This window comes from Eptesicus fuscus, chromosome 6, assembly GCF_027574615.1.
Source record: "Eptesicus fuscus isolate TK198812 chromosome 6, DD_ASM_mEF_20220401, whole genome shotgun sequence".
NCBI lineage: Eukaryota > Metazoa > Chordata > Mammalia > Chiroptera > Vespertilionidae > Eptesicus > Eptesicus fuscus.
The window spans coordinates 15,828,733-15,842,071 of record NC_072478.1 but is presented as its reverse complement, the minus strand read 5'-3'; the positions used below and the strand labels follow the sequence as shown (position 1 = coordinate 15,842,071).

General features: G+C 62.8%; 1 protein-coding gene across 1 annotated transcript; it reads left to right on the top strand.

The window, feature by feature from the left end:
* The first annotated feature begins 78 nt into the window (after window positions 1-78).
* Window positions 79-7,360, top strand: CILP2 (cartilage intermediate layer protein 2). Its single transcript, XM_008156348.3, has 8 exons — window positions 79-142; window positions 990-1,088; window positions 1,859-2,131; window positions 2,720-2,875; window positions 3,837-4,115; window positions 4,425-4,524; window positions 4,717-4,874; window positions 5,064-7,360. The coding sequence occupies exons 1-8, from the start codon at window positions 79-81 to the stop codon at window positions 7,358-7,360; spliced, it is 3,426 nt and encodes a 1,141-aa protein (XP_008154570.2).
* The last annotated feature ends 5,979 nt before the right edge of the window (window positions 7,361-13,339 follow it).

Genomic DNA, 13,339 nt, shown 5'->3' with positions numbered 1-13,339 from the left:
TCAGCCCCCGCGGCTGCCAGACCCGCGGGAGTCCGACCCGAGCGCGCGGTGGAGCCCGGAGCCTCCCTCGGACCGGCCATGGCATCACTGCCACCACTGCTCTGCCTCTGTGTCGCCGCCGCGCACCTGGCGGGGGCCCGAGGTGAGGCGTCCCCTGTCCCCAGCCTCGCCCCACAGGCGCCTGGCCGCCTGGCCGTGGGCCTGGCATGCCCCCCGCGCCCGGAGAGAGAACCCAGGGACCCTCGCTTCCCCATCCCGGGGGTGGGGGCGTGAGAGGGCACCTGGGAGACGAGCCCAGGACCGCCTGGGCGAGAAACAGACCTTCCCCACTTTCACTCGGAATGTGGATAAGAACTTGAGGCTTTTCTGGGCCCCCGGTGACCGCGGGGCACCTATCTCCATCGCAGCCCCAGCGTCTGGACCCTGGATCGTCTGGTCCTGGCCTCTCTTACCTAACTCCTCCCTTCCTCCACACACAACTCCCATTCAGAAAAGGAAGTCTCATCTCTGGAACACTCGGTGGAGCGGGGAATGGGGCCCATTGAGACTGAGGCTTCAAGAGGGAAGGGACTTGTCTGAGGTCATGGCCCAGCCCAACTTGAGGCCAGAGAAGCCGGGCTCAGCTCCAAAGACCTCCTGCTGGCAGCATGGGCCCCAAGTGCAGAGGGAAGGTCGAGTGAGGGAGCAACTTCCAACAGGCAAACGCACGAAGGGGAATGCCGCTCAGCCCGGAGCAGAACACATCTAGGGGGAGAACTTGGTCTGGGGAGGAGGGTGGACAGACTTCCAAGGCCTGTGGACTTGGGGCTTCGGGTCAGAGCAGGCTTCCTGGAAGATGGGGTGCTGCAGTCCTTGGGGTCAGCTAGAGCTGGGTTCTGGCTTCTAAGAGCCTCGGTTTTCTCCCCTGTGAAATGGGGATGCATAAAAAGAGCTCACAGGGATTCCCATCAACGTTCCTCCCTTCCTCCCACTCCTCATCTCTTCCACAGGCACTACCCTTATTGAGGAGCCCACGGAGACCACGTGGGGCCTCGAAGGTCCAGCGCTGCACCCTGGCCAGCCCTCACCAGCCCTGGAGGACTGGGAAGGTGAGTTAGCCAGGGCCCGAGTCCTGGCTCTGCTGCGGACTGTTGTGTAAGCTCTGGCTGGTGGGGACATAGGAGGAGGGGACACAAGCTGGGTGAAGAGCCCAGTACCATTCTGGACATGACAACCCCTGGAAGTGGTGCCCCCAAGAGGTATGTTTTAGGAGCAGGGAGGTGAGAATCCAGGTGTTGGTCAAGGAGGAAACTGAAGAGGGATGGTGGTAGGACGGTGGGACCACCTGCCCAGGCCATACAGGAAAGCAGGAGTTCTGGAACCTGGGTCTCTCGTTCTCAGGCCAGGAAAGTTCCATTGGATTGCTCTGGAACCAGAAAAGGATTCTGGGGGGTTGATATGGGAGGCCAGCCCCTTCCCGCCTGTGGTGGGTTGAGCTAGGCAGTGAGCAAGGCCCCGGCTGCCAGGCAGTGGAAAGCCACAGCTGGGGCTGGTGTCAGGCAGGCCTCCCCAGCGGCCTTCCTAGCTCACCTCAAGTGTTCTGAATGCTGAGGGTGAGGACAGGTGAGACAGTGGCAAGATCTCTGTGCGCACTGATGCGCCAGCTCAGGCCCTGGGCAACCTTCCGGCGACCCCTTCACAGCGCCTTCTGCTTCGGAGGGCTCTGGCTCAGGGTGGGGCCAGGGGTGGGTTGGGCTAGCCCAGCGCTCCCTGGGGTGGGAGGGGAGGACTCCCACTTGGACAGCACGTAAGGCCCGTAGCACGCAGGTGGGGCCCGACTAGGCTTCGGCCCGGGTCCGAGTGCCTATGGTGCCCACAGAGGCCAGCGAGTGGACGTCCTGGTTCAACGTGGATCACCCGGGCGGTGAGGGCGACTTCGAGAGCCTGGCTGCCATCCGCTTCTATTACGGGCCGGCGCGCGTGTGCCCGCGGCCGCTGGCGCTGGAGGCGCGCACCACGGACTGGGCCCTGCCGTCCACCGTCGGCGAGCGTGTACACCTGAACCCCACGCGCGGCTTCTGGTGCCTCAACCGCGAGCAGCCGCGCGGCCGCCGCTGCTCCAACTACCACGTGCGCTTCCGCTGCCCTCTGGGTGAGGGCGGGGCCAGGCCTGAGTGGGGGCGGGGCTTCGAGGGGTGGGAGGGGGTCCCAGGTGCGTGGGGCCCGGACGGCGGGTTTTGAGGATTTGGGCCTGAGGCTAGGGAGAGGCGGGTCCTTTAACAGCAGGGCCCTGCATAGGGCAGGACCTGATAAGGGCGGAGCTTCGGAAGGGAGAGGCTGGGTTTAGCTCGGGTCCCAGGTCGGGGGGAGGGGGGGGAAGGGGGGGGGCAAGAAGGGGCCCCAAGGAGCACATCTCCCTCCCGCTGCCTTCTTTTGTCCAGCTCCGTTCTGTGTGGGAGTGTTTTGAGCCCAAAATGTGTTTGAGACGCCGGTGGCACAGCAGGTTAACCTCGGGGAGGGCGGGGGGAGGGGGGGAGGGGAGGTACCTCAACTGCACCTCGGACAGTGCACCTAGGGGAGCCTTGGTGGGAGCAGCGGGCAGGGCTTCTGTTTGGAGTGCTGCCCTTGGATGCACGTGGCGGGGGCGTCTTCCGGTCCCACGTTGTCAACAGGTGTTCAAGATGCAGTCCCTAGGGCGGGCGGCCGCCTGACCCTCCCTCCCCATCCGCCCTCCCTGCAGAGGCCGCGTGGGGAGCGTGGGGCCCGTGGGGTCCCTGTTCAGGGAGCTGCGGGCCAGGTCGTCGTTTGCGCCGCCGCCGCTGCCCAAGCCCCGCTGGGGAGGCATGTCCCGGGCGCCCCCTGGAGGCACAGAAGTGTGTGCGGCCTCGGTGTCCAGGTAGGAGGGGCGGGACCGGTAGAGGGACGAACCTAGAAGGGAGGGGCTAATTTGGTGGAGCCTGATGGGCGGGACCTGGATTAAATAGGCGGAGCCTGGAGAAGAGGGGCGGGGCCTGGGCACAGGGGCCCGGCCTGGAGGGCCCAGACTGGGTTCACAAGGAGATTGGCCCTTCCTTTCCTTTCCTTTTGGGCTCCTCCTCTCGAGGACCATTGGTGAATGTGTGCAGGTGAACAACCCCCGGGTGGTGTTCAGGCCTGGGCCCATCTGAGGGGGCGCTTCCCCTGTTGCACGGCCGGGGATGTCCCAGTGGACACGGACACACACAGAAGCATTTGGGGTCTACACACGCGGCACTTGCAGCCCCTGCCTGCCCCATATGCCCACATGGGCACGTGCTCACACCCTGGCAGACACGATACCCAGGCCTTCCCAGAGCCAGACACCAGGCCAGCCAGGAGGCGACTGGAAATTCCCATCCGGCCTGGGCTTCACAAACACGGTCTGCAGACTGCGCCGGCAGAGCCCGCAGTCGGGTGGGGGAGTGTGATGGCCAATGGGGTGGTGGGGTCCCCACCCTACCCGCCTGGCTCTGCTCTCCCTGTGGCGTCTCTGCCCTGAAGTTTCCAGTGGAATTTTCCATTTTGTGGAGAAACCGCGGTGTTGGGAGGGGAGGGAGATCTTCTGGGCTCAAGACCCAGCCCCTTGCTGGGCCCCCAGCCCCCGCCTGGACATTTTCTCTCATGCTGGAAGGATCCTCTCGGTGCTGTGAGAGTTACCTCTCCTGTTCCCTCCCAGGGCATCTTCCTCACCCCTCTGCACCTCAGATCCCTCCCCCTGCCCGGCCCTGACCACTCAGCCCCATCCTCCCCTTCACACTAGGGGCTGCTCCAAGCAGGGCCATGCGGAGGCACCTTTGCTGTGTAGGCCCTTCTGCCCTCTGCCTCCCTGTGTCCTCCAGGGTGCAGCCCCAAAACGTGTGGATGCCCTAATCACATCCTCCTGGGCTCAGTGGTCACTCCATCTGGCCGGCCGCTACCAGGGGCCAAGGTCTCCCTGAGAGACTGGCCTGGCACTGTGGCCACCAGCGATGCCCATGGAACCTTCCGGATGCCTGGAGTCTGTGCCAGCAGCCAGACCAACGTCAGTGCCCAAATGGATGGCTTCTCTGCTGGTATGGCCCAGGCCCAGGCCAACAGCTCCATGTCTGCGGTGGTCACTATTGTTCTTGATAAGTTAGGTAAGTGCCTTGTGGCAAAGGGGGTCAAGAAGCTGGGGAGGAAGTTCTGGGTGACGCCAAGCACTAGGGATTGGGGCGGTGTGATAGATCAAGGTTACTGGGGGAAGAAGTGAGATGTGATGCAGTCATTGAAGGCGGGGTAAGACAGAGTTGCAGAGAAGCATTAAGATGGGGCATCATGTTGAGCAGAGTGGGGTGAACTTGAGTTGGGGGAATAGGGCATCCCTAGAAGGAGAGGATGGACCCTACTCTTGGGAAGTGTCATTGGGAGAAGTTGGGATGGGGCAGTGCCCTGACCTTTGCCCTCAGAGAAGCCCCACCTGGTGAAGCACCCCGAGTCCCGAGTGCGAGAGGCAGGCCAGAATGTGACCTTCTGCTGCAAAGCCTCAGGCACCAAGAAATACTCCTGGTGAGTGTCCTGACCCATGCTCCAGGGCCCCGTGCCGGCTTTGGTATCGGATTGGATTGCTCATGATATCTGGTGCCTCCGAGACCTGGAGGGAGCTGTTCTGCATCCTCCTGGGGCTGTGTTCTGGGTGGGGAGGGTGGAGGCCCACACCTGTGCCAAGGGCCCTCATGGTGTTGCCCACCCGCCACCCAGGTTTCACAACGGGACCCTGCTGGACAGGCGAGAGCACAGGTATGGGGCCCACCTGGAGCTTCGGGGACTGCGTCCGGACCAGGCGGGCGCCTACCACTGCAAAGCGTGGAATGACGCGGGCTCTGTGCTCTCCGGTACTGCTGAGCTCGTCGTGCTTGGTGAGCACCCTGCCACCTCCCCCCAGCAAGTCCTAACTCAACCTCCAATGGAGCCCCAATGGCAAACTGGTTTTGGACCTTGCTGAGTCTGATCCCAAGCCCCCGCTGACCCCCTGAACCTTGCCCTCACCCTTGACCTCTAAAGGAGTCCTCCCCTTACCCTGATCTGGCCGGTTTCTTGCTCTCCAGCTCCGGGACAGCCAGCCTGTGACCCCCAGCCTCGTGAGCACCTGATCAAACTCCCCGACGACTGCAGTCAGCCGGGCCGCGGCCCCGCCTATCTGGATGTGGGTCTCTGCCCTGACACCCGTTGCCCCGGGCCAGCGGGCTCCAGCCCCAGGTGTGGGGACGCGGGCTCCCGGTGCTGCTCCGTGCGCCGCCTGGACAGCAGGGAGATCCACTGCTCCAGCTACGTCCTTCCGGTCAAGGTGGTGGCCGAGTGTGGCTGCCAGAAATGTCTGCCCCCTCGCGGGCTGGTCCGGGGCCGTGTGGTGGCCGCTGACACGGGGGAACCCCTGCGATTTGCCCAGATCCTGCTGGGTCTCGAGCCCATCGGCTTTACCTCCTACCAGGGCGACTTCACCATCGAGGTGCCCCGCTCTACCCAGCGACTGGTGGTGACTTTCGTGGAACCCAGTGGCGATTTCATGGACACGGTCAGGGTCCTGCCCTTTGACCCTCGAGGTGCTGGTGTGTACCACGAGGTCAAGGCCATGCGGAAGAAACCGCCCGTCATCCTAGACGCCAGCCAGAGCAACACGCTCCCGCTGGGGGAGCTGGGAGACGAGCCTCCTTTGGGCGAGCTGGTCCTCCCACCCGGAGCCTTCCGCAGGGCCGACGGAGAGCCCTATTCGGGGGCCGTGGAGGCCCGGGTGACCTTCGTGGATCCCCGAGATCTCACCTCGGCGGCTGCCGCCCCCAGTGACCTGCGCTTTGCGGACAGCGATGGCGAGCTGGCCCCGCTGCGCACCTACGGCATGTTCGCGGTGGACCTCCGGGCCGCCGGCTCCGGCTCCGCCGAGCAGCTGCAGGCCGGGCCCCTGGCCGTGCGTGTGGCCGCCGGCCAGATCCGCATGGCGGGCCACGTGGAGGCCCTCAAGCTGTGGTCGCTGAACCCCGACACAGGCTTGTGGGAGGAGGAGAGCGGCTTCCAGCGCGAGGGGTCGGCGGCCCCCCGGGTCCGCCGGGAAGAGCGCGTCTTCCTCGTGGGCAACGTGGAGATCCGCGAGCGGCGCCTCTTCAACCTGGACGTGCCCGAGCGCCGCCGCTGCTTCGTGAAGGTGCGCGCCTACGCGAGCGACAAGTTCGCCGCCAGCGAGCAGGTGGAGGGCGTGGTGGTCACGCTGGTCAACCTGGAGCCGGCTCCGGGCTTCTCCGCCAACCCCCGCGCCTGGGGCCGCTTCGACAGTGCGGTCACCGGCCCCAACGGGGCCTGCCTCCCCGCCTTCTGCGACGCGGACCAAGCTGATGCCTACACCGCCCTGGTGACGGCCACCCTGGGCGGGGAGGAGCTGGAGCCCCCTCCGTCCCGGCCGCGCCCGCTGCCGGCCACCGTGGGCGTGGCCCAGCCCTACCTGGACAGGCTGGGGTACCGCCGCACCGACCACGACGACCCTGCCCTGAAGCGCAACGGCTTCCGCATCAACCTCGCCAAACCCAGGCCCGGCGACCCCACCGAAGCCAAAGGCCCGGTGTACCCGTGGCGCAGCCTGCGGGAGTGCCAGGAGGCCCCGGTGACCGCCAGCCACTTCCGCTTCGCACGCATGGAGGCCGACAAGTACGAGTACAACGTGGTCCCATTCCGTGAGGGCGCGCCAGCCTCCTGGACCGGAGATCTCCTGGCCTGGTGGCCCAACCCCCAGGAGTTCCGGGCCTGCTTCCTCAAGGTCAAGGTCCAAGGCCCGCAGGAGTACATGATCCGCTCCCACAACGTGGGGGGCAGCCACCCACGCACCCAGGGCCAGCTCTATGGGCTGCGGGATGCCCGCAGCGTGAGAGACCCCCAGCGCCCTGGCACGTCTGCTGCCTGCGTGGAGTTCAAGTGCAGCGGGATGCTGTTCGACCAGCGACAGGTGGACCGGACGCTGGTGACCATAATGCCCCAGGGGAGCTGTCGTCGTGTGGCCGTCAATGGGCTCCTTCGGGACTACTTGGCCCGGCACCCCCCTCCCGCTCCTGCTGACGACCCGGCCACCTTTGCCATGCTGGCCCCGCTGGACCCTCTGGGTCACAACTACGGTGTCTACACGGTCACTGACCAGAGCCCAAGGCTGGCGAAGGAGATCGCCATTGGCCGTTGCTTCGATGGCTCCTCTGACGGCTTCTCCAGGGAGATGAAGGCTGATGCGGGCACAGCTGTCACATTCCAGTGCCGGGAACCAGTGGCCGGTCGGCCCAGCCTCTTCCAGAGGCTGCTGGAGTCCCCAGCAACAGCACTTGGTGACATCCGCAGGGAGATGAGTGAGGTGGCCCAGGCACAGGCCTGAGCTGAGGGTCTCCTCCGTACCCTCCGAGGCAGGGCCTGGCAGTGACCTGGGCCCCAGCCTTGCTCCTCTGCCTTGCTCCGGACTTCTCTGTCCCTGGGGAGTCTCACCCCCTTCTCCAGATGCCCACTGCTCAGAATTCAGAGTCAGGTGCAATGGTGGAATTGCCAAGAAGGTGGTTATTGCTGAGAGATGTAAAATGGAGCTCGAGTTCGTCCTGACCGTGGGAGCCAGCATCCCGGAGACCGTCAAGGCTGGAGGGAATGGCTCCCGGATCACATGCTCTGATTTCAATTGTATTTTAACTCTGATTTCAAATATTCTGCCCCTTGGGATTTCTGACCTTCGGCCTAAAGACCCCTGTGTGTCACTGAACAGGGTGCCTTATCGGGTCCGCTGCCTCAAGCTTTGTTCTGGGGGTTATTTATTGAAACAAAGCCTGTGGGGTTGATCATGGGGGTGTGTGGGGGAGTCCGGGCCCAATGAAGGTCTGGGAAAGGGGCTTCTTGGTTCTGGGGCTGGGGGACACAATTCTCATGTTTGGTGCTTAGAGACCCTCAGGGGGTTGAGGCAGGGAATCAATTAAAGATGCTTCATTTCCAACTCCTGGTGTCAGTCTCAGGGAGCAAAGGGTGGAGGCTACGGCTGCCAGACCCAGACGAGCTTGGCAGAAGCATGTCCCCAATACACAAGGACATCCATGTGCAAACAGCTCAGGTGCCCCCACAGGCCCTGGATGTGCCTCTCATAGGCATGTGCCCCCCCGCACCCCCCCCAGGATGAGGCATGCAGAGTGTGTGTGAGACACGTGCGTGCAGAGCTGACTCCTGAGTGGCCGGAACCGGTGCAGCCCTGACGGCTGAACACAGTAGTAGCTGCTGCCCTGGCCTCCTCGGTGCCTGGCTGTGTGCCTGCGGCTGCAGTGGGCAGGGAGGGGCCCTGACAGGGCTGCATGCCCCGGGTGGTTGGAATTGAAGCCACCGTGGATTTCCTAAGCCGAGGCCACAGCCGCCCTACCCCAGGCCCCACACCTTGGCCAAGTGGTACCTGGGCTGTCCAAGGCCCTGGTCCTGGACCCTCTGACCTCTCTGGGACCCTCAGTCTGGAGGTGGCAGAACCATCACTTGCTCTCATTCTGTCCACATGGCTAGATGAATCCTCCTGGCACCCCATGGGGCAGGCACTGTTCTGACCACACCCCCACCTTCCAGAACAGAGGCCCCCAAAAGGAGAGGCAAAGGGCTGCCTGGACCCTGGAGTGAATCCCACAGGGATGGGGGGCTCCCTGGGTGACCCAGCAGCTCCCTGAGCACACGAGTGAGACTCCCTCAGCCTGGAGATGTTGGCCCCTGGAAGGCATCAAAGTGGCATCACTGAGGACCTGGCATGGGAGGCATTGTGCCTGGCTGATCACCTGGGGAAGCAGTAATGGAGGGAGCCCGGGGCGTGTTTGTGACTTCTGCACCCTCCCCCTTCCCCTTCTATCACCCACCTGCCCACTCAGCCACCTACCTGCTCACACCCGCTGCCGACCACCCCACCCTCTGCCTGTTCAGCATTTGGAGGTGTTATATCTGTGTGAACACCAGGGCCTTGGAGAGGGCCCAGCCCTGGGGAGGGAGGCTCACATGCAGACCCCAACACATCCTGCCGCTCTTCTCCATCTGACAACTCCTAGCCTCGGCCACCTCTCACCCATTCCCTTCGTGGGAACACGTGCCCCTGCCTAGGTGGTGGACATGGGGGTCTGGAATGTCAGGGAGAAGATGGCAAACCCAAGGGCATCAGCCCCAGTCTCTGAGGGTGGACCCCGAGGCTCTGCTGGAGTCAAGGTTTGGGACACCCCGGGTGCTGGCAGCCCAGCCTTGAACGGGATGGGCTGTGATGGACAGGAGAGGAGAGAAGCTTTGAGGCCCCTCAGGAGCCAGGAGACGTGCATTTATCCACAGCTTACTGTGTGTATGCCCCCAGCTGACGGGGAGACTCAGATGGGCAGGCCCCCTGCCCAAGACGACCAAACTCTGAGTCTGCCTGCTCCAGAGCCCTGCCCAGGGCTGCCTGGCGGGGTCCTGGGGAGCAGCAGGAGGGAGAGGGGGCTCCCTTTGCAGCCAGCAGTTGAAGCTGGCGTTCAGGCCAAGGGTAATGAGGTGTCAGGCTCCATAGCCAAATACCTTTCATTGAGAAAGTGTTGGGTCCGTGGCCAATGCCAGGCCTGGGGCAGACGAGTTTGGGGAATACGTCTGTCCCTCCTTCCCTGGGGTGGGGCAGGGGTGGGTGGGCATCATCCTGAAGCCCCTTCCCAGCTGCCATGGCGGGGCCAGGAGTGAGCAGGGCTTCTGGAGGGACATGGACCAGGCAGAAGGCCCAGCCCACGTCAATGCTTGGCACCAGGCGGGGCCTGCAGCCCCAGCTCCTCCCCGTCCTGCTGACAACTCATCAAGAGGCTGCACCTGGCCCCAGTTTCCAGATGAGAAAACTGAGCCTTCCCCTAACCGGTTTGGCCCATTGGCTAGCGCGTCGGCCTGTGGACTGAAGGATCCTGGGTTTGATTCTGGTCAAGGGCACATGCCCGGATTGCGGGCTCAATCCCCAGTAGAGGGTATGCAGGAGGCAGCCGCTCAATGACTCACTCTCATCATTGATGTTTCCATCTCACTTTCCCTCTCCCTTCCTCTCTGAAATCAATAAAAAGATATTTTTTAAAACAACTACAACAACAACAACAACAAAAAAAACCCTGAGCCTCCAAGAGAAAAAAAGCCATCACCCTGAGCTGCCAGCCCTGTGCCTCTTGACGCTGCCTTGTGACCCCATTCTAGCAGCTGAGCCAGGAGTCCCCACCTCCGCCGGAAAGTTGGCCTTCAGCCTCTTGGTAAAACCAATGCTCTCCCCACAACGAGGGCTGCCAGACCACACCCCTCAGCCTAGGGGGAGAGGAGGGCACGAGGCCCCCCAGAGACCCAGGCTCCGGAGCCACCCTGGGGTCAGCTCAGGGCACCAGGAGGCCCTTGGTCCCGCCCACAGCATTTCAGACTTCTATAATTTTAGAACCAGGGGTTTTAAAATTCCTAGCACCGTGAGTGGGAGAAAAAATCTTGGAACAATGCTTAAAAACAAGAGAGTCTTAAAACCACAGAACCCCAGAAGAGGAAGATAAAAATGAACACACATTGAGCACCGACTGGATGCAAACTCTCCCTGCTCCCCCAAGGTCCAACTTACTTTAAGAGCATCTAATGTTTATGTATTGTCTTGGGGCTCAAAACAGGCTTTCAGGGAGGTGGTTTTCGCACATACCTCCATGTCACAGCGGGAGGGACTTGCCCAGGGTCACACAGCAAATAGGGACACTGTGGACTGGGAAGAAGGACAATGTTTCCCAGAGCAGGGAACATAGGCCCTGGGGTCTTGACGGATGTGTAGGAGTTTGCCAGGTAGCAAAGCAGGAAGGGCATTCCAGGTAGCTGCGAAGGTAGATGTGAAGGCCGGAGGAGGAAAACGTGGGCATGGAGAGCAGCTACGGGAGGGCGACACGGGGGTGGGGGGTGGGGGGTGGGTGAACAGGGCTTGAGTGCTGAGTGCCGACCCTGGCAGGTGAGTGCGAGCTGCAGAAGGTGCCAGAGCAGGGGAAGTTTGCACAATTTCTCCAAACAAAGACTCCCCTGGAGTTGGTGCAGGGTTCAGCTTGTGGCCGAGTGTTTGTTTATGGAGCTGGGGTCTGCCCCCTTCCACGTGGCAGCCCAGCGCCCCTCCCCTCCTGCCTCCTGTTCTGGCTGAACGTTTCTGGCTCCTCCAGCGGGGCCTCGTGGCCCTGGCGTGGCCACCCACCACTTCCCCAGCCCCGTCTGTCTCTCTCATCAGCCCTCGGAGTTGGGTATGACCCAGTCTCAGACCCCAAAGACTGGAGCCAGCCTGGCGGGGAGACCTGGCTTCCGTCGGGTCGGGGGAAGGCTTGGCTTTCATGGTGGAAACAGAGGCAGGGTGACGGCCCGAAGAGAGCAGTCCAGGTAACTGTGCCGACCCCTCCCAGGGCAGGAGCTGAGGCCAGGCCCAGGGTCTGGGGTGGGGTCTGGGCAGGCAGGAGGGCGGGAACTCAGGGATGAGGGGACAACAGGCACGGGCATTCGGGGATGGATGCGGGGGTACACACACTCCCCCACCCAGAGTCACAGCCACTGTGTAGCACAGTGGATACGGCACATGGAGCCAGGCGCCCTGTCGTCATTCCCAAGGTCACGCTGTCCTTGTCGTGTTCTGTCCCCGTCCTCCCAGCCACCTTGTTACCCCTTTAGCTGCACGCCACTCCCAATGGCAGCCCCGCATGCAGTCACCCGCCCAAGGTGCACCTGGCTTGACTCGCCCAGCCCGCTGGACACAGGGGACACGCCGGACCCTGTCCCACCTTCACAGCCGCACGGGCAGATGCCCCCCCACAGGCAGGCCCGTGACGGAAGGTCACGTGGTGGCACAGAGCATCGACACACCCACTGTCACCCTGCTTTCTCCCCACATTTGGGGGCCCTCTGACGCCTAGATGCCCAGAATGCCCTAGTAAGGATGATTCTAGTCCCTCACAACCCCCCACAAGCCTGTCCTCCAGGCACACTGGGCCACAGCCAGGCGCACGTGAACCGCCCACCCTCCGGGCCCCAGGCTGGCGTGGGCCGGGAGGGGGCTGGGGAAGCGCAGGTCCAGCCGCCTTTCCTGGGAAGTCCTGAGTCTCTTCCTGCTGATTCAGCCCTGGGGGCAGGCCAGCGGGCGCTGCCAAACCTCAGGTATGTCCTCAAAGGCTGCCTGCAGGGCCTCCACCAAGGCGGGGGTGGGGAGCTCCCACTCAGGACTCCGCTCTTCCCTGGGCCCCGGCCCTCCCCAGCAGATGCGGCTCGCACTTTAACGGTGAGCAGGAGGCCGAGGCTGGCTGCTCGCACCCCCAGTTCTTCCCGGCTGAGCCAGGCTCCCTCATAAAGGGGTCCTGCTCAGCCCACTCTTCTAAACACACCGCTCTCTCAGGTGGTCTGGGGGGAGTTGGCCTGGCTGCCTATCCTGGGGCCTGGCCCAGGGACAGGAACAGACAGACAGACACACGTGTGCGCCCATGTGATGGCTCCATGCAGACCTGTGGGTACAGATATGCTTGATGCCCAGCTCGGGACTGGCTCTCACAGAGCCCCATTCTGCAGAGCAAGGCAGAGACACCCCCGCCTAGAGGGTCAGGGCTGGGCCAGCAGGAGGGCCAGGGGCTGGGAAGCCCGGATGGGGTCCAGAGAAGGCTTTCTGCAGCAGAGGGCATTTGATACGGGCTTTGGGGGATAAAGAGGAAGTTGCCAAACCAAGATCAGATGTCCAAAGGGCCTGAATACTGGTGGTGGAGTTTACCTTTTGCCGGTGAGGATTCTGAGCAGGGGAGGGACACAGTCAAACAAACCACAGTTCACTACCTCCCCTCGGGGACCCAGCCTCTGCTCTCAGGGGCTGTCCATCAGATGCGGGGGCAGAGCCAGACCCAGGGGAGACCTCAGGTTTATGGAGCCCCTGCTAGGCGCTGGGTTGTAGTCTGTCAACCACCCTTTAAGGCAGGTTCCCTTAGCATCCCCAGTTTGTAGCCGAGGAAACCAAGGCTAAGAGAGCAAGGCCCTTGCCTAGGGTCCCACAGGGAGGGTTCGCACGTGACCCTGGCCTCTGACCTGCAACTGTGGCCGCCGACCTGGTCTCAGTGCTGACCCTACAGTCTGAAGGACAGAGCGGTAAGGCTCAAGTCAGTCGGCTTTGCCCGGGGTCGTGTCTTTGCACCTGGGGTCCTGGCTGGGGATGGAGACCCCTCTGCATGGGACATACAAGCTCCCCTGCGGCCTCTTCAGCAAGGTCGTCCCCCATCCCTTGTCATTTGCTGCGTGATGTTTTGTTTTGTGTTTTTTTTTAACTGAAGAAACATTATCAAGGGAAGGTAAGCAGAAAGATCTAATTATATTTTCAGCGCGTTAC